This window comes from Leuciscus leuciscus (genome assembly GCF_965113295.1).
Source record: "Leuciscus leuciscus genome assembly, chromosome: 5".
In the NCBI taxonomy this organism is placed as follows: Eukaryota; Metazoa; Chordata; class Actinopteri; order Cypriniformes; family Leuciscidae; genus Leuciscus; species Leuciscus leuciscus.
This window is the reverse complement of record NC_138729.1, coordinates 47,695,603-47,723,304: the sequence shown is the minus strand read 5'-3', so window position 1 is coordinate 47,723,304 and position 27,702 is coordinate 47,695,603. Positions and strand designations below refer to the sequence as shown.

Here is a 27,702-nt window from a genome sequence, read left to right as displayed (position 1 = left end):
ACAACCATGACACTGATATGGTTTATCATCAGTGTACCTTTCTGTCCATAGTGATTTCTGAACCAGAAAATAATTAAAAATAACACCAAAGCACATACTTCATCTTGACTTCAGTTCATGAATCACAGGCAATAAATCTTAAGCCTGAAGGCATTATTTCTTTAACCTCAAACGGAAGGCAGCAGTAGGAGGAGAAATGTTACGGTTCATAACACCTCCTACACTTGGACAGAATCACAGAGCAGAAAGCTGAACGAGTTCACATCCACCAAAATGATTCTCCATTGGACAAAGTTGCTTTCAATTGTCATCCTGTATGAAAATGCTAAAGGCTGGAATTCTTCTTCAGGTCAGATATAAATCAGAATAAGTTTAGCCTCAAATTCATTGGTCACACTTTAGTGTTCTTTTTCTGTAATGTATAATAGCATTTCTCCTAGAGGTTTACAATACCCAAATGATTTTACCACAGATACTGTCTCTGTGCCGACCATAATTAAACTTCAGGCTTTGGACATGTGGACACTGGAGATGGAGTGGACAATGAATCAGAAAGAAGAAGGCAGAAACCAAACGTATGAAATACAAGTCGGACGCTCAACAAATATGGATATTGTCAACAGCGTGCGTGAAACTCATCATTCCTTTTCATCATTACCTGATTTTTGTTTTGCACTAATGGTTTACAGTCTATTCACAGATAAATGTTAGCAGAGGATCACTGGTTTGGACCTCAGAGCTCCCGCTGAACTGTGTTGATCACTCTGTCAGAGTAAGACTCATCTCTGATGCTCCACCATCCAGCTCCTGGAGTTTATGGAAAACCAACTATGGTAGGCATTTAACCCTTTCATGCATGAATTATGATACCCTCAGTCAGGATTTTTTTCCTATGTGTTTTTATTGCTCTTAGGGCATGAAAAACAAGAATTGATTTTTATTTTATTTTTTTACAAATTTTTCAAAGAGATCTTCAGATGTCCACTTGAGTGGACAGCATGCGGTTGGTTTAAACTGAAGATATACTGTATTAAATATAAGACAATAATCAAACAGATAAAGTATGTGAATTTAACAAACTAATCAATGCAATTATATCAAATAATGTGAAAACTATAAAATATATACAAAAAATATAAATGCAAAATATTGCAATGGCTTCATACAACTTCATACAAGTTGCACTTTGCGTATCTTTGATATCAGAACATGAGGACGTGATTCCATCAGAATTTTCTACAGCCTGTCAAGGTACAACTGTGGAAACCACTCAGATGCTCCCTCCAGTGCACCAGAGTATGGAGATTTACCCTTATTAGCTGATAATTCTGATTATGTTCAAGATGGACATGCACATTTCTATCATAGCCCTCCTCTGAGAAAACCTAGCGATATGTTTTTTCAGTCTCATCTGAAATGATCAGTGTTGGGGGTAACGCATTACAAGTAACATGCATAACGCATTCAGATTACTTTTTTGATGTTACAAGTAAAGTAATGTGTTACAAGTAATATGCATTACCTAATCAGATTACTTTTTGATGTAACGAGTAAAGAAACGCATTACAATAACGCACATTACATAATCAGATTACTTTTTGATGTTATGAGAAAGGAAACGCATTACAAGTAACATGCATTATGTAATCAGATTACTTTTTGATGTTGAGTAAAAAATGCATTACAATAACATGCATTATAAAATCAGATTACTTTTTGATCTAACAAGTAAAGTAATGCATTACAAGTGTCATACATTATGTAATCACATGACTTTTTTCGATGTCAATGAAAATTACATTCTAATAATACAAATACATTTATTTACAGTAGAAAAAGTCAATGCATATTAAGTTTTTAAGTTTTACATTTCAAAAACAATATTCACATTATAATTATGAATTGTATCTGAAACATAGCCATTGCATGCATGACGTCCACTACAGTGGACATGTGATTAATCAGAGTTTTCTCTCAATCTAAAATCAAAACTTGGAAAATTTTACTGTGATATGACTCATTAGATATTGCTTTATGCTGCAATATTTTTTTTACCTACAAGAGTCTCCTAGGATAGAAGGAATGGGTGGATATTCTGGAGCAACTTGGCATGTCTGACTGACCCTTGGCCATCTTGGTTTGGAGGGGGAAAAAATCGAAACACAAAGGCTTGCCACTTGATTGCAATTTATAGGATGATGCACCAGGGTCCAATGAAGAGATTGATGTGCAACTTTGCCATAAAAACCCGTGCAAATTCAAGAAAATGCTTTTTTAATAGCTGTCCACTGTAGTGACCACTATGCGTGAAAGGGTTAAAGTTCATTTCAAAAGTTCATAAGAAGAACTCCATAAAAATGTAGTTGGGTCCAAAAGTCTAAGACAACATTGCAAATATAAGATCTGCTGTCAAAAACGCAAAAGAGAGACAAAAAAAATTTTCTATACAACTTTTCAGTAAAATTGCACATTCTAAAAATCACTAAGACTAAACCAGAACACTGAGATATTTGTGTATATATGTGACCATGCATGGACCACAAAACCAGTCACATGGTTTACATTGATGTATGGTTTGTTAGGATAGGACAATATTTGGCCGATATACTATTTGAAAATCTGGACTCTAAAGGGGGCAAAAAATTGAAACATTGAGAAAAATCGCCTTTAAAGTTGTCCATTTATGTTCGCGATTGTGCTGCATTCCCTCACAAAAATAAATATTTTATATATTTACAGTAGGAAATGTACAAAATATCTTCATGGAACATGATTTTTACTCAATATCCTAATGATATCTGGCATAAAAGAAAAATCGATCATTTTGACCCATATTGTTGGCTATTGCCGCAAATACCCGTGTTACTTCTGACTGGTTTTGTGATCCAGGGTCACATGCTATAGGCTATAGCCTACACTCAGGGCTGCACGATATTGAAGAAAAATGCGATAACTCATTAAATAATGCGATATTCGATATGGTAATGCTTAAAGTTATATAACACTACATACTGCACGATTAATCATATCGCAAATTCGCAATCGCGATGTCAAGACTATGTTATTATATGACGCAAAATGCTGCGATTTTATGAAATAAATAAAGGCATGTGTGGACATGACATCCCATTCTCTCTGACAGCTGTTTGCCCATTTTCTACACCGCTAATAAAAAGAAGACCAGGCACTTTCAGTTTAGGCAGTGGCGCGTGTGGCGCGTATGCTCACGTCGTGACTTTTTCCAGTGTACAGCGTGGAGAACAGGTGAAGATAGATGCCGAGCGTGGCCAGAAAACCGCTACCTCTGTGTTATATGGCGATATTTTGGCTATAAGATAACCGACACTGAGCAGAGAGAGCAGGGCTGCCAACTCACTCATTCAGCGTGAGACTCACTCCACTGCACAATGTGACGTCGGAGTGACGTCTTTTCTAACAAATTTTTGGACATCCAATTTCGGTCCACTAAAGGGGTTGTTTTGTAACGCCAGGCGACGTCTTTTTTCAACATCTACCGCACGTCTAATGTTGACGTCCGTGGGACCTCTATGTAAGGGCTATTTATAGTCCAAATGTGGTCGTTGGTTGTGGATGTCTTTTCAACATCATATTTAGACTAATTTTAGACGTTGTTTTTATACTTCTATAACTGTAGTCCCATGTTTCAAAAGGGTGGAGGACATGTTTTCTGTAACATGTATTAACATTTACATTTATGCATTTGGCAAACGCTTTTATCCAAAGTGACTTACATTGCATTACACATTTACATTTCTATCAGTTCTTGCTTTCCCAGGGAATCGAACCCATGATCTTGGCGTTGCAAGCGCCAACGCTCTACTGTTTGAGCTTGTTGTGGATTTTTCCCCCTAAACCCAACTATCTAGCGTCTACAAATCGACACTTAATAAAATAAAACTGTTGCGTCTACAAATCGACACAGAGCGTCTACAATAGACACTTAATAACCTTCATACTCTTGCGTCTTCAGTCGACAACTGGCCGAGTTTTTACCTATCCTCCTACCACCCTATTTGTCCAGAATTAACTGATGGACATAACATGTCCTGCATCTATTTGTTGGCAATGCTGAATAGTTCATCCATTGATCCAGATCATTAAATCTGTAACTTCATTCTGAATTAAGAAAGCTTTTTAGAATTTTGCTTTATGAGCAAATATTCTATTTCACTGAAATGTCTTAACCGTTTAGATTCATTTTAGTTTAAATTTAACATGTTTGTGTCACATTTCTCTTGGTCTTGGTTTTAACTTTATGCCCCCTACATATTTTTTTTAACACGTTGAAGACCTTCCTCAACAAAACAAGTCCATATTTCATTTCTGGAAGTCTGGCTAAATAAGCAAGCACTGTTACTGCATTCCCAGATAGACTAGACCCGCAGATATCAAATACAGACATTAGACAATACATGAAAGGAACATGTCAATAATCACACTGGTAACTTCTTTAACTAATAATAATCCAGAAATTAAATGTGCTTAATCTCCTTTTGAAAGTTTTTCTTTAGCTATTTTAGCAAATGGAAACACCTAAAATATATTTAATGTAGTCATTAATTAATCACTATAGAAACCTACCCAATAATCCATTCGGACCTAGTCCGGCAAAGTAACTTATCACCCATCATCTCTTATTAGAGAACGATTATTACATTTTTAGCATCTATTTAAAACCCTCAAGTTTCTTCAAAAATAGTCCCTAGATTATTTACATGTACCTGAAATATTTTCAAATTAATCAGTAATTGTTCAAATCATGAGATCTATATCAATTCTCAGTCGTACAGTTTGATTGAACCAAAGAAAACATCAATAAAAATCACACAAATAAGCTTAAACCATTAGTTGGTCCACATCTTTCTCCCATGTGTGTTGATCATCTCGTTGCCCCATGGACGTTCCATCTTCACCAGGGTGACTCTTTGCGAACCGTTGCAATGGGCTTTCCCTCGCTGGCAAGGGAGGTACGTTACTATCACGTCCTTGATCCCCCACTTGACGCTGTGCGTTGTCGTCGGCGTTTGGGGTTGCTGAGGCTGGTTGGTGTAGTTTAAGGTGAGATGCTTGGACGGAGGTGTCACCGCACCCCAGATGGGACCTTGTTTGTGGAGTGAGCTACAAGAACAACCTGTGAATGGAGACCTTAAAGGTAGGGTAGGTAATCCTGTTCAGAAACACTTTTTTTTATACTGGGTGAAATGGTCCTTCCATCCTGATAGTAGTCAATACATTATGTGTTTAGAAAAAGGAATGAAAAAAATCAGACCTCTGTAGCAGCTGCAGGACAGTAAAAACTCTGACCAATCACTGCCATTCGGTGCGAATGTAAAGAACCAATCAGATGCCTTCATGTCTCGTGCCCGAGCCCCACTGCGCGCACTCATCACATGTCACCGTTCCCGGAAATATTCAGCTCAAAGCACCTGCATATGCAGTCAGCGAAGGCAAACAAGGCAAAAACTACTTCCTCGGACCCTGCCCGCACTCTTGAACGACCTCCTCTGCTTCGCCCTCAACCCCGGACCTGTCCTCGAACCGACGATGCGGTACTTGTCTCCGGACTCGGAGTGTACGTTAGTCTTCATTAGAGTCAACAATGTTTTCATCATGGAAACTCTTACATGCAAAACACCGTATATGTTATGAATCTTACACGAAATTCACCTTCATCACAGTGTAACTGATGGTAATGGAAAAACGTGTATCAATGCAACCTGTTTTTAGTTTTGCCTTATAAATATAGCTCGTTACCGAATGAAACTTTACCATTATCGATATGCTAGCTTGATAGTGAGTACTAAAAGAAATCTTATTTGTTTATATTCATAGTGATAAAGTTAGGTATTTTATTACATGTGATTCTGACATGATGTCACTCACTGTATGTACTGCGCTCCTTCCTCTCCACTCGTCTCAGGTAATAAATGCGTCTTGTTCCAGCCTGAGCGTTTGGCGTCGCGCGTTCATGTGTTTTGGGGGCGTGGCTTTGGAAGGAGCTCAGAAGGGAGGGGGTGGAGTGAATGGAAATAATGAGCTGTGTTTATTGCAGATTAAAAGGTCTACAGTCACTCGATTTTTATATTTTCTTTTTCAGAGTACTTACATTTTAATTATGTATTGGTATATAAAGACAGTTTAAACAAATTTGGAATGTTTTTTTTTTAGAAAAAGGATTACCTACCCTACCTTTAAGTATTTTTTGTTAGTGACAACATGTATCATGTCGCCAGACTCATCTGCTTGTCTGGCCGGTCGTCCTTTTTTGATGAGACCTGTGAAATTTCATGTTAAACAGTAACAAGACAATATTTTATACATTTGGAACAGAACCAGTTCTGTTCGATGAGGTCCATCATGACATCCTGTAAAAAGGAAAAAAAATTAAGTATGGGGTGGACAGGGCAAGCTTGCTTGCTCTCTGCCTTCCCAAAGTTATACGCTGTGCAGGTGTGTGGCATTGTTTCTTTCTGCCACAACAATAAACCCAGCTCAGGATAGTTAGTCAAAATCATCCATGGCTGTTATTTTATTGGGCATATTTTCTTCCCTGTGGGTCATGTTTTAACCTGTGGGGTCATAATTTACCCTCTGGGGTCATATTTTACCCTGTGGTCATAATTTGAACCTGTGGGCCCACTTTATAAATTTAGATGCAGCTGTTTTGATTGACAATTTATATGTCTCTGTGTTTCTCAGAACACCATCTTTCACACACTTTCATACACCCCTCTCTGGCCAGAGAATCATACCTAGTTTATGAACTGAATGGGGAACATATCTATTTATTAGGAGTGGAATACCACCAAATCCGAATGGTAACAACTTTTCCGGCGAAGCTACTGAACGTAGACACACTGTGGCATTCCCCTTGCGACAGTGTCTAAACATTAGGATATTTATTTTCAATTGTCCGATGCAGTCGCCATGTGATTAAGTTTAACACAGTGGACGTAAACCTTTTCAAAATCAAATAGATTAAACACTTTAAATAATAACCGTATAGACCTTCAGTTGCATTTGAGAGAGTCAGTTTTAATTTCTCAATTGCAATTTGTCATTCATTGCACAATTTCAATTTTTCAAACTTTTTGTTGTTGCTCATAAGCTGATGGTGATGACAGCATGTGTTTTCAAAAGTTTAGAATTAGAAAACATTGTTTTCATTGAATCTAGAAAATTACCTAAATTACCTTTAAATGAAATGGAGTGACCAATATTGTTGCTTTTATAGCCATAATGTCTTTTCCAGATAATTCTACATCAATACATGCTTTTACATAAACCCCACTGCCATATCCAGATTGGTGAGTCATGCTCTCACTTTTGCTATTGAACTTCTTGCAGTAGGACTGTTAATGTTACCTTTTGAAAACAGATTCAAAGAGTTTAGTTGAAGAAATATGAAGAATTGCTGTTACCAGTGGATAATCAAAAAATAATCAAGTTAAATAATAATCAAATTTGAAGCAGTCTCTGCAGTGATCATTGAAAGTGCAGCACCTAGCCCACACGGAAGATACATTGGATTGTCTCTCCGTGTGGATTGTCATTCAGTTGAACTGTCCATTCTGACCCCTCTCTCAGAAGTGTCAACTTCCTCTTTCAGGAGGGGAGCTGCAGGCCCCACTTCCTCTTTTTTGTTTTTCTACAGTTATCCCTACTCAACAAGGTGTCTGAAATCTTGAACACTCAGAGAACCGCAAAACTCACATTAAACCTACAGAATAATAACTAAAAATCTCATCTGGTTATCAACACAGCAGTTCCTCATTTTATTAAAAAGCGTACTTCATTGCGGAAAAAAAGCAAGCGTTTCTTATTTGCAAAGGAGCAGGAAAAACAGGAAAACTACTCTTAGAATAGTGTATAATGTAAACGAAAATAATTCTTTGTCTTTTCTCTTTTACAAGAAACCAAAATAAAATGACTGTAAGATGTCTGTTATGTCGTGCATGTTCAAATCACAATTTATATTTAAATTGGTCACACAATCTCATTCTCATACTATGCACAATGCACAACAATTATCCTAGTTAAACAAAAACCATTGACTCTTAGAATCTCATGGATCAAAAACATTTTTCCCAGGGATAACGTCTCCCAGGGATAACGAGATACAAATTCTAGACACCTTCAGATAGAAAGTATAATATTTAAACACGTGCAGTTAATATCTTATTATTTATTCATTACTTTAAGTGATTGCCTAAATTCAAAAGCAGTGAATTGCTTAAATTCTATTGCTCAGTTTTATATATCTCATCTACATAAATACATAATTAAAGTCTAACTCATAAAAGTTTCTTTATGATTCAAAATTTCCTAATTATCACAGAGTATTTCACATGTGCATATTCCTATTATTATGATTTATAATTTTAACAATTTCTGCAATGTTTAATTGATTTCAAAATGTAAAAATTCATAAATTCATAAAAAAAAATTCAGGATAACAATATTGATCTATTTATCTTGTTTCCACATTTCTTTCTTTATTAACCTTTCTTTGTTAACCTTTCTTTAATTCAATCAAAATCAAAGTCTTTTTCAAACAAAACTTCAAACAAAAAGCACGTTTCAGTGCTGCTGCATCTCGGGGTATTTTCCCCTCCCGGATCTGGTTTCCAGTATGACAAGTTGCTTTGCAGAAGTTTTATTGACAGCTTTTTTGAAGCACTCTTAATACAAAAAACAAAATACTCAACGCATACCTTGGTTGCATTTAACCATAATCATTGCTCATTGCCCTTAATAGACAAGGTAAGAAACATAGATGTGATTACCAGTTTTCTTCAAAATGTTACTTAACAGAACAGCCACAATTTAATTAAACCTTTTAATTAATTTAGAAGCATTTTTAAGGAAAAGTGCTGAGGTCTGTCATACTACCTTAATACTTTAAGTCCTTTTAGCCCGACTGGAATGGTTCCCTCTGTCGAACAGGGTTCTGCAGTCTGGCAGAGTGAAGACAACGTGGTTCCTCATCCCCGTCCATCCGACAGAGGGAGATTCCGAGGACTCCTGGATGGCCCGCCAAACTGTTGTGGATTTTTCCCCCTAAACCCAACTATCTAGCGTCTACAAATCGACACTTAATAAAATAAAACTGTTGCGTCTACAAATCGACACAGAGCGTCTACAATCGACACTTAATGACCTTTATACTCTTGCGTCTTCAGTCGACAACTGGCTGAGTTTCTTACCCTAACTTACTTGCTTCCCTAAACTGACCTGCTGCGCAGCAGAAATGAACAGACAGACTTTCAGCAAATGTCCTTTAAATGCTTTAATCACGGCCAGGAGATCTTCCCGAGCAGTTCTCAGGGAATATCTCCCAAGAAGAATCAAGGCCGGAGGATCTCAGACAAATTCCATTGAGAAATCCCACCGTAAAACACAGATACAACAGTTTTTATAGAATCGAGAAAACAAATAAGACTAACATGTCACCTTCAATATGATTGGTTCAAAAGCCCCAACCTTTTTCCTCTGTCACTGGCACAAGTTTTCCATTGATTTCGTACAGTACATCCTGTTCCTATATTAGATGTTAGAAACATGGTTAGTTTAATATACAGTCTAAAATTTCTACGACAAGCAACAGAAAAGCTATATTAAGCTGTATTAATTTTCCTGTAGCGTTGTTTGGCTCAGCGGCTAGTTTCACCAGGAAATGCATTACACCTTTGTATGCGTCTCCAGTTATCACCTGCTGCTGAGACAATCAAATGGAGTTTTGGAAAAATGATCTTAAATAATTATAAATAATCTGTATTCATATGTATTAATCATGGTGATAACAACAATGTTGATATTTGTAATAATTTTTTTTACATAAATCATGTAAATTTCCTGCACCTGTCATAAACGTCCAAATGATGTTCAAAAAAATTACCCAGTTCAAAGGTCAAATGTTGAACGTCAATATGACATCCAAGTCGGGTCATGGTTGGACGTCCAAATAGTGGACCTAGTTTGGACGTCGAATAGATGTCCAGAATTGGTCATGGACTGACAGACCCAATATAGACATGATCTGGCACGTCTATCCGACGTCCAATGTTTAGTGGGACGCAATTGACACTTTTCACACACGCTCTCACGCCACACATCCATTTTCTCATGCAGAGAAAAATCGTGGAGCAAAGAGGACACTGACACTGACAGACTAGACAGAGCAGGTTACTTTTGATAGGAACAAATTCTCAGCTCTCAGATTCTGTCAATTATAGCGGTTTGGCGCTTGTAAATGTGACGTGACAGATCGTGGTTGTGAACTGTCAAGACCACTTGGCTCAATGTAGAGTTGACATAGGGGAGACCACACTGAACTTAATATTTAATTAGAATGCTGGTTTATTAACGAATGATTTACAAAAGTCAGTAAATGGGAAGCCAAAAAGGAGAACGGGTAAGGAGCGCCGACCAAAGCCAGCCTCTCATCGTCAGGCTGGAATAGCAGAAAGAGCGACCGAACCAACTGGAAGGCAATGATTTAAAGACTCTCTCAACAGTCCACCAATTAGCATGGCCCGGCCCACCGCAACAGCTCCACCTAAAAGTGACACAGAACAGCAGCAGTAGGCAATTCAGGCTTGATTACCCACACATGGCCAAGCCAGGGAAAGACACACCCAGCACTTCATAGCCAGGCGTGACATCACTCCCCCCCAAAAAACAGAGGCCCACGTTAGTGGGACTCTGGATTCATAATTAAGCACCCCCAATCCCCAAAGTAACAAATAAATGCAAAGCAAATATTAAGCTAAACTCAACCACACTGGAATACCATACACACATTCAATCGTGCACATTCACTCATTTATCCATGTGAACACAACTGCTACAACCCATAACCAACACTGACCACTCTCACCCCAGCAAAATCCTGGCACCTTGAATAGCTAATTAAGGGAGGACAGAGACAAGACAAAGACAGGGTAGAAAAAAGGACAACATCACATCGACTCATCCGGGGCCCGAGAAAGCGCATCTGCTAACACATTGTCAGCGCCACGAATGTGTCTAATAGACAGTCGGTAGGGCTGCAAGAACAGCGCCCACCGCATGAGACGCTGATTAGCATTTTGTAAAGACTGTAGGAATGTGAGCGGATTGTGGTCTGAATAAACCACAACAGGATGTAAACCACCCCCCACATATACCTCGAAATGCTGGACCGCCCAGATCAACGCTAGAGCCTCCTTTTCGATTGTCGAATAATTAAGCTGGTGACGATTAAATTTGCGTGAAAAATAACCTACTGGTCGCTCAATTTCTTGCTCATCTTTTTGTATGAGCACTGTGCACATCTCTTAAGCCCAATTTATACTTCTGCGTCGAACTCACGCCGTAGCTACGTCGTAGGCTGTGTGTAGCAGGCGTACTCTGACGTGCACCTCTCCACAAATGTAACAATGCGTCAATTCTACGTGAACCACAAGCGCTGTGATTGGTCTGCTTGAACCCCTCCCTCGGGTTTCACGTTCCCTCTGTATGTGGAAATGCGCGTCAACGCGGATAACGATGCAGAAGTAAATGAAAACCAACGTGTAGCCTACAGCGTAGAGGCTCCGGCATAGGTCCGACGCAGAAGTATAAATCAGCCTATATTACTCTTTTCTAGTTAATAGTAAATAAACACGAATGAACAATTGGTGTGTTGAAAGATACAGTATAACTTACCGAAATGTTTATGCCTCATACCATAATATCAATCAATCAGTGTTTTTCTAACCGCGGAAAGAGGTCAATAAAACATAAAACAGCTGGAGAACAATGTCACATAACGTCACATTTACCTCAGGAAAGACATCTGACAGCATGTTAGTTGGATAGAGTATTTTGCTAAAAATGTGCACTATATTAAATTATTATTATATTTTTACCTATATCATTAAAATATTTTAACATTGTTATTATAGCCTAGTAAAAAAACACATATTTCATTTGAGTTGTTATTTTTAACCTTTAATAATAATACCGGTGTTGTGCCGAATTTCGACCCCCTGCCAAATGATTACCCCCCTCGTTGAAGTCAGTACCTGATTGCCTAATCCTAACCCCACCCCTAATCCTAACCCCTCCCCCACAGCTAATCCTAAACCTACCAATACTAGGGGGGTAATAATTTGGCGGGGGTCGAAATTCGGCACAACACCGGCTGACAGGGTCTCTGTATGTTTACAGCATTAGGTGAGATTTTTTTTTCTTGAGAAAAATTAACATGTATCTACTGTACCTAATATTTATCCAAATGAATAGATATTGAATCAAGATCGGAATCAAATCACAAGATTTGAATTGAAATCATGAAATTTGTGTCAAGCAATAATAAAAACAGTAGCCTACCAGTCATTGTACCATGTAAACATTGTAACATGTCACTAAACTTGACAAAATTCTGTTTAGTTACCAAATGTTTTGACAATCACAATACACATCCTGCTTAAATGTCCGTTTGTCTGGACAGAATGTTCAAAATATCTTATTTTCATGAGCATACAAATGTTCTTATTTATTGTTCTATTTATTTTATACTATTGTACTATTGAGACAATAACAAGTTTGCAGTAATGCAAAGATGTCATTATTTAATTTTGGAAAAAATATTATTTTAATTTGAAAACACTGTGCATTTAGTTGTTGTTGCTAGTTTGAGTTGAGAAATAGGCCTACACATTTCAGCATTATCACTAATCTGTGTGTGCATTTTCCTTGAGAACCAAGCAAGCTGACTCATGAAACCATTTGTTTATTATATCACAATCGCATATCGCAATCGCAGTCGCAGTATTGACCTCAATAATCGCAATATGACATGCGTGTTTCACATTCTTTTTGTGACAAGAAAACATTCCTACAACTTCTGAAAGTGAACAGCAGTGTTTTACTGTAGCATATTTTAACATCAGTGTAAACCACAGAGTTTAGGGTTTCAGGCTATCATACATTAGGTTTATTTAACAACAGTATCTGAACAATCAAATGTAGAAATAAAACACTGCTTAGTATTGACTGTATGAATTAAATATATCCTGATTCTTATTAAAGCTACAAAAGTTATTTAGTCAAGAGTAGTAAGTGATTTCTCTTTGTCTTTTGTTCATGACCCGTTATTGCAAGCTGTTGCGATATGCATATCGTGATATATACATTTGTGATATTTCGATAATTAAGATATATTGTGCAGCCCTGATATATATATATATATATATATATCTTATCCCGTCCATATTTTTATTCCTCACACTCAAGTCCGTAGAGTGTGTAAAAAACACTTATGTATGCATGTATATTTCCACTATTTATTTTTTATGTATACATTTATATGTGATATATATTGGAATGCACTTTGACATTAAAGTCAACATGAAATCACAAATACCCAAAACATTTTTTTTATGGAATATTGCAGTATTTATTATAAATGATTTATCTGTGCACATAATACTTTTTTTTACTCATGTTTCCTCATAATCTTGAGGGTGAGTAAATGATATAAGCATCTTCCTCTGCTGCTTTTTCGCATTTATGAAATAATTCCTCATGACATTTTCTCTGTAAAGTATCATTGTACAAAAAATTACTGGACCAAGCTAGACTGTTATCATTTAGCTGGTGAGGCTGGTTGACCAACATGCTCTCAGAAGTGCACACTCATCAGTGACAGTTGAGAGGCACATAACAGGCATGTTTAAAGTCAGGACAGTCATGGGTTAAAAGAGGAAGTTAAAGGGTTAGTTCACCCAAAAAATTTAAATTCTGTCATTCCTCACCCTCATGTCGTTCCAAACCTGTAAGATTTTCGTTCATCTTCGGAACTCAAATGAAGATCTTTTAATGAAATCTAAGAGCTTTCTGTCCCTCCATTGACAGCTACACAACTACCACTTTCAAGCTCCAGAAAGGTAGTAAAGACATCAATATAAAGTAATCCATGTGACTCCAGTGGTTTAACCTCAATTTTATGAAGCGCTTTATTTGCGCAAAAAAAACAACAACCATAATTTACCACTTTATTTGTAAAATATAAATCTCCATTCATGAGAGCACAACGACACATGCGTGATGTGTTGACGCAAGAGCAGACGTTGCTGTGTGAACGCGCTTTGGAGATTAATATCTTGTAAATAAAGTGGTAAATAATGTTGTTGTTTTTTCGCACAAACCAAGCACTTGTATCACCTCATAAAATTGAAGTTAAACCACTTGAGTCACATGGATTACTTTACTGATGTCTTGACTACCTTACTGGGGTTTGAAAGTGGTAGTTGCGTAGCTGTCAATGGAGGGACAGAAAGCTCTCAGATTTCATCAAAAAGATGTTCATTTGTGTTTCGAAGATGAACACTTACAAAATAATACATCACATTCACTACAATATCAACAGAAAATATGCTAAAAACACCTCAGCAACGCACTGACAACAAATCACATGACCATAGCATTGTGGTGGCAATTTCTGAACATGCAAACACCATTGTTTAAATTTGTGGAGGTTTGGATGGTGCTATGAACATATTTATTCATATATTTATTTACTCATTTTCTTATAGGGGAGATGCCTCACAGTGAAATCCTGCTGTTCCCAGATGGACAGGTGTTACGGGAGGGTTCCACGGTGATGTTCTGCTGCATTTTTCCCACAGAGACACATAACACCGATATGTTCTTCAACAAGACCTCTTACAAAGTCATCAACATAAGCACACAGGTCAAAGCCATTAGAGTGGAAAACATCAAGGCCACAAATGGATACGGTGTCAACTTTTACAGTGGGGACAGTGATGATGCAGCAGTGAACTATGTCACCTGTGAGTTCAACTGTCCAACTTCATTTTCAAATGGCCCCATATACAGTACAGGCTAAAATATTTCTTACACTATTTCTGCAGTAATTATGACAAAGATGCTAGTTTAAAATTATTTTAATATTTAGTACTTTTTAAAATTTATTTAATTACTTACTTAGTCTTAATATTTATAACTTAGTGTATGTATATTAATTGAATAAACCACAATTTATTTTGTGATTCCCGAAGTTCCAAGAACATGTTCTTTAATAATAAAAAAAGAGAAATATGATTTTAGGTTACATTTTTTTCATTATATATTTTTAGCACTAATTAAGTTATATTGTTTTAATGAATGAAAATGTACATCTTTAAAGGGCATGGTGAAGGAAATAAATATGAGATGGGAGGAAAAATTATTTGTCAATGCTTTTTTATCCTCTTACAAATGTTTTGCGTTCCCTTCAGAAACTTGGCGTTCACTTGCAAAGAACAGAAAAGTTTCTCTGGGGAATGCAAACATTTTATCATCGAAAGCATATATTTTTTCATCCCAACTCATATTTTTTCCATCACCATGTCCCTTTAGGGGGTCCTTAAAAATGTACTGTATGTATATATATATATATATATATATATATATATATATATATATATATATATATATATATATATATATATATATATATATATATAAATAATAATAATAATAATAATAATAATAATAATAATTATTATTATTATAATAATAATTATTATTATTAATTATAATTATTTATTTATTTATTTATTTATTTAAACTGAATTTAGTTTATCTTTTGGAAGTTTGAAATGTGATAATTCTTTGTTTTGTTTTTAAAGAAAGGCAGCACAAGCACACTTTTGAAATAAATATTTTTCCACTAAATAAAATATAAAAATATTTAAGACCGAAGACAACTGTAAATATTTTTTGTAAAGCTGCTTTGAAACTAAATGTTTTGTGAAAAGCGTTATACAAATAAACTTTGTTAAACTAAATTAAGAAGCAAAAAAAATTAAAAATGCAATAGTAATCCATTACAAATGGAAATATTTCCTTTTAATCATGATGGGAGATTTCTGATTAGAGATTTAAATTTCTGCTAAACCTTGTTCAGTTCCTCCTGAGAAACCTCAGGACTTCAGATGCGAGACCAAAGACATGCGAAACATCTCCTGCTCGTGGAAAATACGCAGAGCTCCTAATCTATACGAAGAGCAGAGAAGGAAATACACATTACTAATCAGGTTAGTCTGATTTGATCACTACTAAAGAAGTGTACTATCTCTGTCCCTGTAAGGTTATCTGCAAAATCACCTGCCTAATAAGGCTTTAAAAAAAAGGAATACGCAAAAGGGAGAAAACATTAAAGAGATGTAGTGGTTCAACACAACACCACAAGACAGTCATTTATGCTCTTAAAGGGACAGTCCACCCACAAATGAAAATCCTGACATTATCTCACCCTCATGTCGTTACAAACTAGTATTGCTTCAAAATATTTTGAAGACCGTTTAGGGTTCAAACAACATTGACTTTCATTATAAGGACAGATTTTTCTAAATATCTTTTGTGTTCATAAGAAAGGTTTGAAATGATGTTAAGTGTGAGTAAATGATGAAAGAATTGTCATTTCTGGGCGAACGATCCCTTTAACTGTGTTCAGCAGGGCCAAATTCACTCTCATTTTAGTTTTGACACATTACGAGTTTAATAAAACTCACTTTGACTGTATTTTCTCCTGTTCAGTGACTCCAGGGCTGTCAGCTGGAATCCTGATTCAAATTCTACAGCCTGCAGTTTTGAAGTCGTTCCACAGCAGATCCACTACAACATCACCTTACTTGTGACGAACAGTTTGGGGCGAGAGAGCGAGACCGACATGTTCAATATCAAAGACAGAGGTGAATATGAAAATGGAAGTGAAGACTAAAATTCATACAGCAGAGTTAGCAGTTTTGAGGTCTCATACAGCTCAAGTGAGGTTAACTAGCTTAAAGATCTGGGTCAGACAAACAAAAGGTTGTAAGATGAAACCTCATATGAACCATCACAATTGTACCCTAGATCAAGATGCTTTACCTCAGGTTGCAGAGGGATTGGCCTTATAATAAGCTAATTTCACATTGCTTTTTGAGGGAATAATGTCAAGATTTTGGGATCACCTCATTAATTTCTTAACCTTTCAATCTCGCATTAGTTTTTCCAGTCCCTGTGCTTCTCGACGTGGCTGCGGGTGTGTTGGACTCAGTGGTGGTCTTACAGCTGAATGGGAGTTTCAAAGGACTTCTTTTGAGTTGCCAGCTTGAAATTGAACCAAGAGTGCCAATAGAGGTAATGCATCACATTAAAGGGATAATTCTCCTAAAAATATTAATTCGGTCATCAATTACTCGCCATCATGTCCCATAAAACCCATAAGACTTTTGTTCATCTTAAGAACACAAATGAAGATATTTTTTTAATGAAGTCTATCTATAAGTCTATAATAAAGAGACTGTAAAAGAAATCCATATGAATCAAGCTATCACTTTAAGGTGGTTTTTTTTCTTTTCTTGTTTCACAACATGTTTTTGTGTCTTTATGTTTCCAAATAATGTTGTGGCATCTGAAATACGTCAAGAGGGAGTTTCAAAAGATCTATTTACCTCTCATGAAAACAGACTCGCCACATCAGATAAAGTTAACGATCTTAACTGAAATGGTGAGGCACGTCCTGTTTTGTTCTCTTACAGGAGTTAGATAAGAATGGATCTGACTCAGTGCAGAATTACACATTCAGACTCCAGAACCTGAAGCCCAGCACGCAGTACTACACTAAGGGACGCTGTGCAGTTCAGGGGAACAACTGGGGGCAATGGACAGAACAAAGTAGGGCTGAACGATTAATTGCATTTGCGATAATATCGCGATATGATGAAATGCGATTTTTTTAATCGCGTGACACGCGAGAGAAAACCAGTCTGCACTGCATATGAAGCATCAACTTAGCACGCTACGCATATAGGCTACAGGAAATAACAGTTTATGTTTAATTTATGTGATATTGTGTTATAGATTCTCTCCAACAATTCTGCATCGATTAAGATAATTTCAGATTTATGTCTGAGCTTTTAAACACAGACTACGTGATGACGCTACGTGTGCTTTATAAACAACCATATTCTGCTTGCTTCTATTCCCTTTGTCTCACACACACACACACACACGACACCACTCGAACCTTCCGAGAAATAATCTTTCATAAAGTTCGGAAAAGTTGAAGCGAATTACAATAACATTCACGGGCTTCATTGCACTAGATATGAGATGCGCGCGGATATGAGTCTTAAATACTGAAAGCACTCTTTGTTAATTGCTTGTAATATTTTTTTCCCCCTCTTTGTTATTTGTTTTGAAGCTATATTAGTTAAAATTATTAGGCTAACATGTAATTGTATTAATTTCGTTTTTTAATATGTAATTATGTTTAAAAGTAGGCCTACCTATAATTACAGTTTAGGTTTATTAAGTTTTATTAATAAGATTTAATTAAGAAAAAAAATAGATCGGCTCATGAGGTGCCTAAAGATTCCCAATCCCTATGATTTATTGCTTGTTTTTGTTGAATAATAGAAAAGATAAAGAACTTAAAAAATAATCGTATATTAAATCGCAATATTTGGTAAAACGAAATCGCAATTTGATTATTTTCCAAAATCGTTCAGCCCTAGAACAAAGGCTATTCATCACAGGTAAAGTCATGGAGAATCATCACTAATAATAGATAGAGAACTAAGGGTTTTTCATACTTGGGTCCATGGAAATGTACAGACAAACATACATACACACACATATACATATTTACAAACTTATTTTAGATGTGATTAATTGATTTGACAGCACTAATAAATAAATAAAGAATATTTAATGCAAATGAATATTCTTCTGACCGAGATATAAACTTCACTATATTACTAAATACACAACATTAAAGGCGCAGCTAAATGTGACATCTATAATAATGGCTTCATGTGAAGTAGTTGCTATATTTTATAAGCTTATTAAATGTTAAAAACTATGGCTTTCAATTATACTGTAATGTTGAATGGTTATAACAACTCATTTCATCTGCAGAAATTGAGGGGAAAAAACCATTTAATAGAGACATCAGTATCAGTACTGGTATCACTGACACTGGCCTACATTCATAGTGCTTAGTTAAAAATGTCATTAAATGAATATTTAAAATATACCATCATTATGTTTCTTTATACGTATATATAGATATGGAAAGGGTGTCCTTTGCAAGGGAATCATCATATTCGGGGGTTTGTCAGGAAGTTTGAAGAACTTTGATCTAAGCATGACTATTTCTATTGCTCACACCAAAGGTTTGACATTTGGCACATAATTCATCCCACACTGTTTGTGCTACAGATGTCAATAATCCCTCACTATAACGTCAGAAAATCACAGAGGCGCTTTTGACTAGTGAAAATAAGTAACCACCCAGAACGCCTCAGAAAGCACACAGCAACACACCAAAAACACAGTAGCAACCGTATAGCAGTGCCATAGCAAACACAAACACGCTGTGCATGTTCTCTGCACAGCGGGAACATGCAAAAATATAGTTCGACGTTACTTTGTTTTTCAGAGCCTCTTGTGACCATAGATCTGTGGAGACGAATCAGGGACGATCCCAATCGCACCGTCACACTCGTGTGGAAAAGTGTAAGTTTACATATTCAATATTATTCATTATACTTCTTAAGAATTTCCACCATGCATGGTACTTTATATCATGTTTGGTAAAGTTAAAGGTATAGCGGAGGATGTTTTACTTCCTGGTGGGTAGTCTAAACTATTGGTCCTCCTAATTGTCAATCATTCTGGTGAATCAATCAAACTTTTCAAAAAGTGGAGAGGGCGGGTCTTATCTAAAATTTGGAAAGATCCTCCGCTATACCTTTAATGTTATTGGCTGAATTGCATTGCAATATATTTTTTGCCCTTTTTAAAATATTTTTAAATGTATTAAAAAATATATCCGATTTTTTTTTTCTGTAACACCACAAATATTTGTACAAGTAATCTGTCCCTCAGGTCAGCAACAACTCGTCGCATATTAAAGCCTATGAGGTGTGTGTGAGCAACAGAAATCCACAGAGGAGCGTGTGCATGTATGTCACGCAGAAACAAACGGAAGTACCCTTAGATCTTCACATGTATAACATCACCGTGAGGGCCATCATTCAATCTGGCTTATCTATACCATCCCACATCACTATTTCTCCAGCATACACAGGTGACAAGCTTAATGCTCAGTGTGCAAGGGGCTTCTGTATAACGTGAGATAACTGACTGTTGGTACTGCTGCAGACATACCGAAGGAGAAGAGGATTTGGGGTAATGCAAAGGAATTTCAGCTCACCTGGATGAGGGACTCTGTCGCCACATGTGATTACATCGTAGAGTGGTGCATGCTGGGTATTGCGTCCCCCTGCAACTTACAGTGGAGAAAAGTCCCAGTTAATCAGACCTCCTTAAACCTGGACGCAGGTATAAAGCTGTTTGTATGCGGTGCATATTCTTACAATAAAACATAGTGAACCTAGGCAGCGTTTTATGCTTCTTTTTTTTTGTATAAATATTTTAGAGCTTGGCATAACACAGTGTAAAAAATGACCATGTTTTTAATGGTAAAAGACTGTAAAAATGTTAGGGTTGAAAACTGTAATAAATCAAAATGAAAATTTTTTATTTACATATAATTATAATTATAATGAATGAGCTTAGATTCATCACATGGTTTTCTCATTAGCACTTGTGTTTTGTGGTGGTTGTCAGTATATTATAAAGGTGATAAACATCTATGTAAATGAACATTAAATCAGTTAATTTTACTATAATCACGTTTTTTTATTTTATTTTTTTATTGTAAATTTAAGTTCAATCTGTAAAACCAAAATGTTGCTACTATATTATTTTACTGTGTAGATATAAAACTGCCCATGGAGTTTTAACATTTACATGACTTACAGTTTTAGAAATCACACTTTTAAAATTAGGTTCTTCAATTAAAGAAGAAAGAAAAACAGTTGGGTTACACTTTATTTTAAGGTGTCATTGTTACAGTGTAATTATATATTTAAGTACTGAGTAATATTAATTAACAACATGTACTTACTATAGGTTTAGGGTTTGGTTGAGGGTTACTTGCATGTAATTATGCATAATTTACTGTTATTACTATGGTAAGTACATGTAACAAGGACACTGTAAAATACAGTGTTACCAACAGTAGTTGAGGGGTGAATAAAAATAAGAAATATTTAGATTTTTAGTTGTTTATTTTAATGCTTCTCTTATTTAAATAATTCTAAGTCATCTTGAGAAATACAAGTTTTTTTTTAATTATTGTGCTTAAAAAAATCTCTTGTTTAGATTTTAAAGCAGGAGTTCAATACACATTTACAATCTACAGCTGTAGCGCTGAGGGACACCGACCTTGTGAGAAACGGATCGGATACGTAGAAGAACAGGGTAAGATTGCACACACACACTTTACCTGATACACATCTGTAGGACATTAAAGTAGAGCAAAACACAGGTGCTTATACTGTACTGTAGGTGCTATGTTGCACGGGAAAAAATGGATTTTCACATCTGCATTGCGCAATATAACATATAAACAGTATTTTTTGTGTGTGTTCTGAAGAGCCCATGAAGTACCCTACACTGGACACTAACCCAAACATAACTTGGTCATCGGTAAACCTGAAATGGAGTTTCAATGAGGAGGATCCGAGTCACACTGGATTCATCACAGGATATGAGATTACAGTACAAGAAGATTCAGAGGCCGGCTCCGATCTCAGTAAGTGTTGCGTTGCCCTTAAACGAGCATTAAAACGTGAGCTTCTTCATCCTGACACATGAAATAATAGTCAAGACAAATCTATTTTTTTTTTTAGTTTAGTTTAGTTTAATGAACCTTTAGACAAAATCTAAAAAAGAAGAGTTTGTATATGTGTTTTTTGTTTTGTATCATATTTGGTACTTGTGTATCTCATATATATATGAATATGAAGCTCAGACTCGAGGAGGAAAAAAAAACACTGAGCAAAAATATTTTATGCATTTGCTGATATTTATATGGAGGTAATAAGATTAATAAGTTAAGATTAAATCCTGATAGCTTGTAATGTAAATCAATGACATCTTTACAACAGTATAGCAGACAACTTACATAAAATACTTAGAAATATCAATTATGTCCCAATAATATGTCTTAGTAAGATGATATTTAAATGCTTAGTTTAATGATTAAAGCTCTGCAGTTTTTATTAAACATATAGTGCAATGTGATACAATGATGATTGAGAGATGAACAAATAAACCTTCCTCAAAAGCCTGACAGATCATATTTGATACTAATCATGTTTCTGACATATTTTAATCTCACGTTATATTCCTAACCCGTTCCCTACACTCCCCTCGCACCTGTTTGTTCTGGCAGGTTCCTTCAAACGGTTCGTGGACGATCCTCACAGCAAGTCTTTCACGGTGAGTGGTCTTGAGGAGGACCAGCTGTACACATTTCACCTGGCAGCATGTACATCTGCAGGCTGTGGACCCGAGACCACCGGCACCTTCAGAACCAGAAAGAACTGTGAGCCAAACCATCACATTCACACTAGCAGAAATCAGCCAGTCCTGTTTTATAATGTAACAGCATTTTCTACACTGTTCTACATCTATCTAAAAGGGGGAGTTCGTTCCAAACCTGTGTGACTTACTTTCTTCTGTGGAACATAAAAGATGATATTAATATATCTTGCTGCTTGCTCCTGTGATCATTACTCCAGTCTTCAGTGTCACATGATCCTTCAGAAATCATTCTAATATGCTGATTTGCTGCTCAAGATTTTTTTTTTTATTATTATCAATGTTGTCAATCATATTTTCGTGGATTTTATTTCTTTCTTTTTTTTTGTATTCTTTGATGAATAGAAAGTTAAAAAGAACAGCATTTGAAATAGAAATCGTTTGTAAAATCTAGTGATGGGGACGAGACCGCCTATGCCGAGTCCGAGTCAAGACCGAGTCTTTGAGGAAGCAAGTCCGAGTCGAGACCGAGTCTTTAGGAGTCGAGACCAAGACCATAAAAACATGTCAGTTTTCATATTCATGATTTAATATCACCCCAGTTAATAATCAACAGTTAGGCCTACAGACTAAGCTAGATTGGGAATTGTTTAGAGGAGCAGTCTTCACGTCTTAATATGGACTATGCTTTTACTATCATTAAAAAAAATCCCTACCACATGCATCATCTTCTGCCTATTTTTCTAAACTGCTTCAACAGTGCTGCTCTGTCATCAACATGTTAAGCCCACCCTGACTTTTTTTTATCATAGTTAGGACATGCAGAGCAAATAAAAATGTTCTAGTGGTATGTATTCTAGTGGACTAGTGATGGGGACGAGACCGCCTATGCCGAGTCTCGAGACCGGTCTCACTCGAGTACTACATCACTAGTAAAATCTTTTCAAAACAAAATCTGCCTTATGCTTGTAATAGAGAAGATAGAAAAGCACAGGACATTGATATAGACTTTCTAATGCTAATAATACAACTAAACACCTAATCTGATTGTTTTAATATTTGAAAAATGTTCTACAAAAGCAAAGTTACAAAATTAAAAATGTTTGTCCCAAGTGTGAATAACTCCATAGAAACACATCATTTCTATACAAAATGTTGTTTGCATATTCATAATGAATTTTAACTATATTTTGTGTGGACAGGTCATTTCATAATGTTGAACAGTAAGAAGAGATAATAATTCTCTCCACAGATTACCTGCTGATGGCCAAGATTTTGATTCCTCTTCTGTTCTTGGTCTGTTGTTGCATTTGTCTGTGGTCGAACAGAAGCACGTAAGTCTATTATAAAATTAGCTGTGAGCTAATATGCAGTTCATATCTGTGACGTGCTGATGATTTCTTACCAACCGTTTCCAGGCTAAGAGGATTTCCGAAAGAAACCTTCGGCTTCCTGCACATAAAAGCACTGGACCTGGATGAAGATCTTTATGAAGTAATTCATTACATTGATGTTGTACAATAATGTAACTGCAGTGTCTCTATATATTTTGACAGCTTAAACCCACCTAAGTTGATTTGATGGTCTTTTCTGGAATCCCAGCCTGGCCATGCTTGTCTCTTTTTGGCTGGTTTCAGACAGGTTTTGGGCAATATTCAGCATGTGAGCTAAAACAGGCTTGAAGAAGTTTACTCAGTAAAGTGTGAAAATCATCCAATTGCATCCAAGAGAGTGGACCAATTAAGAGAAAAATCTATTGTAAATAAACCTACATACGTCATTCAATACAAAAAAATTATCTATAAATATCTATCATTTACTTACCTGGTTTTGGTAAGACTTCACAATGATGTATAATTTGTCTAATATGAACTAACAGTGAGCAAGATATTTTTACTTTGTCAGTGTTAGTTTATATGCTTTGCTTTATTGGCATTGATGATTCCATGAAGAACCTTTTAACATTCATGGAATCTTTCCATTGCACATAAGGTATTTTATAAAGTCCTAAAAACTCGTTATAAATGTTCTTTTTAAACACTGTTAACTTAAAACAGAAAACTTTTTATGCGTTTTATATGCATTTACACGATATAGGGTCCTGAAAACACAAGATAACGTGTACGTTTACACGACAACGATCTAAAAACAAAACAAAAGTTTGCTTTTACAGGCCCTCAAAACATTGTTGTCGTGTAAATAAACGGCCAAAACTGTTTTTTGTTTGAAAACTGATATCTTTATTGTCTCCGTGTAAACTAACAATTATTTTTTTATTTTTTTACGGTAATGGCATGTGTATTACGTGTTCACGTAGTATTTCTTTACAAAATGACATCGTCAACTACTGACCTGAAACAATTTGTCTCTGCCTGAAAGCAGATCGTTTTGACAATGTTGTCGCCTACGTACGTTTCCTGTAAGGAAATACATTTCCGCTTTTTGTACATTGTTGTCGCGTTAACGTACCTTGAGAAAAAAAATGGTTCTGTCAGGAAATTATCACTGAAAGTTTCTTTCAGAAACGGAAAATGATTCTTCTATGGCATCGCTGCAAAAACCCTTTTAGAACCTTTATTTTTTACAGTTGTACAATTGTTCATGTTTGTTCACAGTGCATTAGCTAATGTTAACAAATACAACTTTTAATTTAAAAACATAATTACCAAATTAACTTTAAGACGAATAAATGCTTTAGATGTAGGCTGCTGTTCACTGTTAGTTCATGTTAACTAATGTGGTTAAAGGGACAGTACACCCAAAAATGATCATTTGCTCACCCTCATGTTGCACCCTCAATATAAAAGCCTAAATTCAATCTGTTCATCACATAAAGCGATCGAGTCTCTTCAGAAAATTTGGACTAAACCGCTCAATTCATATGGATTAGTTTAACGATTTCCTTACAAACTTTTTGAAGTTTTCAAAGTTGTAGTTGCGTAGCTGTCAGAGGAGGGACAGAAATCTCTCAGATGTCATCAAAAAGATCTTCATTTGTGCTCCGAAGACGAACGCAAATCTTACGGGTTTGGATCGACATGAGGGCGTAATGACAGAATTTTCATCTTTGGGTGAGCTATCACTTTAAGTAATTAAGCCTTCTTGTAAAGTTTTACCCAAACTTGTATTTTTTTTTCTGCTCTTTTCAAAGGCGAGTGAAAAAATCCATTCTCTGAGGATCGAGGACTGCAAATGGTGTGACGTCGAAATTTTGCCGCCCACCGTGCCAGAGAAAACATGGTTAGCGAGCGCAGAGGACCCGAGTTGTTCATTCATTGGCCCTAAAGTCACGCTGCCCTCGTTCCTGACACCATCATACCATCCCACCACAGTTCTCACAAACTTCACATACATGTCCTCTGTGCAGCAAGACGTGCTTTCAGAGCTGCTGGAGACCCCTAAGACAGAAGCCATGAGACAGGAGTCTGAGATCTCAGGCTTTTCAAGTGACTATGTCACTTCTGTAGCCACATAAGTAAATGAAGACTCAGTTTTGTGATATTTTACACACACAGTAAACACGCCAGCACTGTAGATCTTATCACAAAGATCCCGGCATCAGGGCCCCTCTTCCTTCTGCAAAACGGCCTAACAAGAAGTGTTGTGAAATGCGATTTTGCAATGTATGTCACTTTTTGCAATGTCTTTCAGGTACTTTATCTGTGTTTTGGTAGACCTTTCTGGTCAGAAAGTACAAAATGTTCTCTCTTGTCTTGAGGGACTGGGTGTTATGGTAACACCACACTTAACATTATTTGGCCTGGTTTCACAGACAGGGCTTAGATTAAGCCAGGTTTAGGCCTAGTTCAATTAGGACATTTAAGTAGCTTTTATAAACGTGCCTTAGAAAAAAAAACATTGCTGGTGTGCATCTTGAGACAACAATGACACTGACATATTTTGTCATCAATACAAGTTTCTTTCAGTTAAAACAGCTTGAACATGCATTTTAGTCTGGACTAGACTTAAACCTGGTCTGTGAAACCGGGGGATTTAATGCATTTTGTTTTTGTTCAACATTTTTAAAAGGAAGTCTCTTCTGCTCACCAAGGAGTTTTTTTTTTTTTTTTTTTTTACAAATAAAACAGAAATATTGTGAAATATTATAACTATTTCAAATAACTGTTTTCTACTTGAATACATGTTGTAAAGCTGAATTTTCAGCATCATTACTCCAGTCTTCAGTGTCACATGATCCTTCAGAAATCATTCTAATATGCTGATTTTCTGCTCAAGAATCATTTCTTATCAACGTTGAAAACAGTTGTGCTGCTTCATATATTTGTAGAAAAACGGTGTTATTTTGTTCAGGATTCTTTGATGAATAGAAAGCATTTATTTGAAGTAGAAATCTTTTGTAATGTTATAAATGTCTTTACCGTCACTTTTGATTCATGTAATTTGTCCTTGCTGAATACATTTTTTTTATATCTTCTTTTTTTTTTTTTTACTCACTGAACCTTAACTTTTGAACAGTAGTGTGTGTAAAGTTAACAGTGACCAATATTAATAAATGCTGTTTAATGCATATAATAATGCTGTTTAAGTATTGTTCATTGTTAGTTCATGATGCATTAACTAATGTTACCACATTATTTCTGGTAAAATGTTACCGCTTCAGGGCAATGTGTATTTGACTGTTCATTCTGCCAACAATCTTGGCTTTCCATATGAAATGCATGATTCTACAGACAGCAAGTCTTCTGAAATTGAGACTATCTAGTACTGATCTATTACATAAGAGGTAAAACGTCTCGAACATACTCGGCACACGCTGAAATGACACAGATGCACTCCACGAGTTTCTCTCTTTAATTATACATCCCTTTGATAAGACTAAGATTTTTCCAGAGCTCAAAGTGCCCAAAAAAACACACTGTACACACTTTACAAGGGAAACCACAATTCAGGCAAAACAAAACAACTCATTTAAATTACACTGTATCTTGCAATGTCATCTTTTAGCAAAAAATATAAATATATATTTTTTTCAGTACTTTCCTGTCTCACGCCACTATCGTACAGATCCACAGCCACGGCACTCTCTCTTCAGCCAATCAAATCGCAGTCAGTTGAAGGCAGTAGCAGCAGCGCTGAGACACACGACGTGACGGGACACACGTATTAACAAAAGGTCTTGCAGTTAATAAATAAGCAACTGGATTTGTGTCAATTCAGCATGCAATCTAAACATCATTTTGGGAGAACAGGAAAGATGGATCAGTGCTTTGAACATCAGGAACACGTCAAGAACATCAATAAAAAAGG

General features: G+C 36.1%; 1 protein-coding gene across 1 annotated transcript; it reads left to right on the top strand.

Annotated features, from left to right (window-relative positions):
* Positions 1-26,970, top strand: osmr (oncostatin M receptor). The gene is made up of 17 exons (XM_082171078.1): positions 1-349; positions 473-624; positions 701-833; positions 14,583-14,840; positions 15,959-16,088; positions 16,591-16,745; positions 17,042-17,175; positions 17,577-17,712; positions 19,481-19,557; positions 19,930-20,131; positions 20,206-20,385; positions 21,271-21,369; positions 21,545-21,703; positions 22,346-22,498; positions 23,687-23,768; positions 23,853-23,928; positions 25,586-26,970. Exons 1-17 carry the CDS (start codon positions 274-276, stop codon positions 25,907-25,909), a joined length of 2,526 nt encoding a protein of 841 aa, XP_082027204.1. The 5' UTR covers positions 1-273; the 3' UTR covers positions 25,910-26,970.
* The last annotated feature ends 732 nt before the right edge of the window (positions 26,971-27,702 follow it).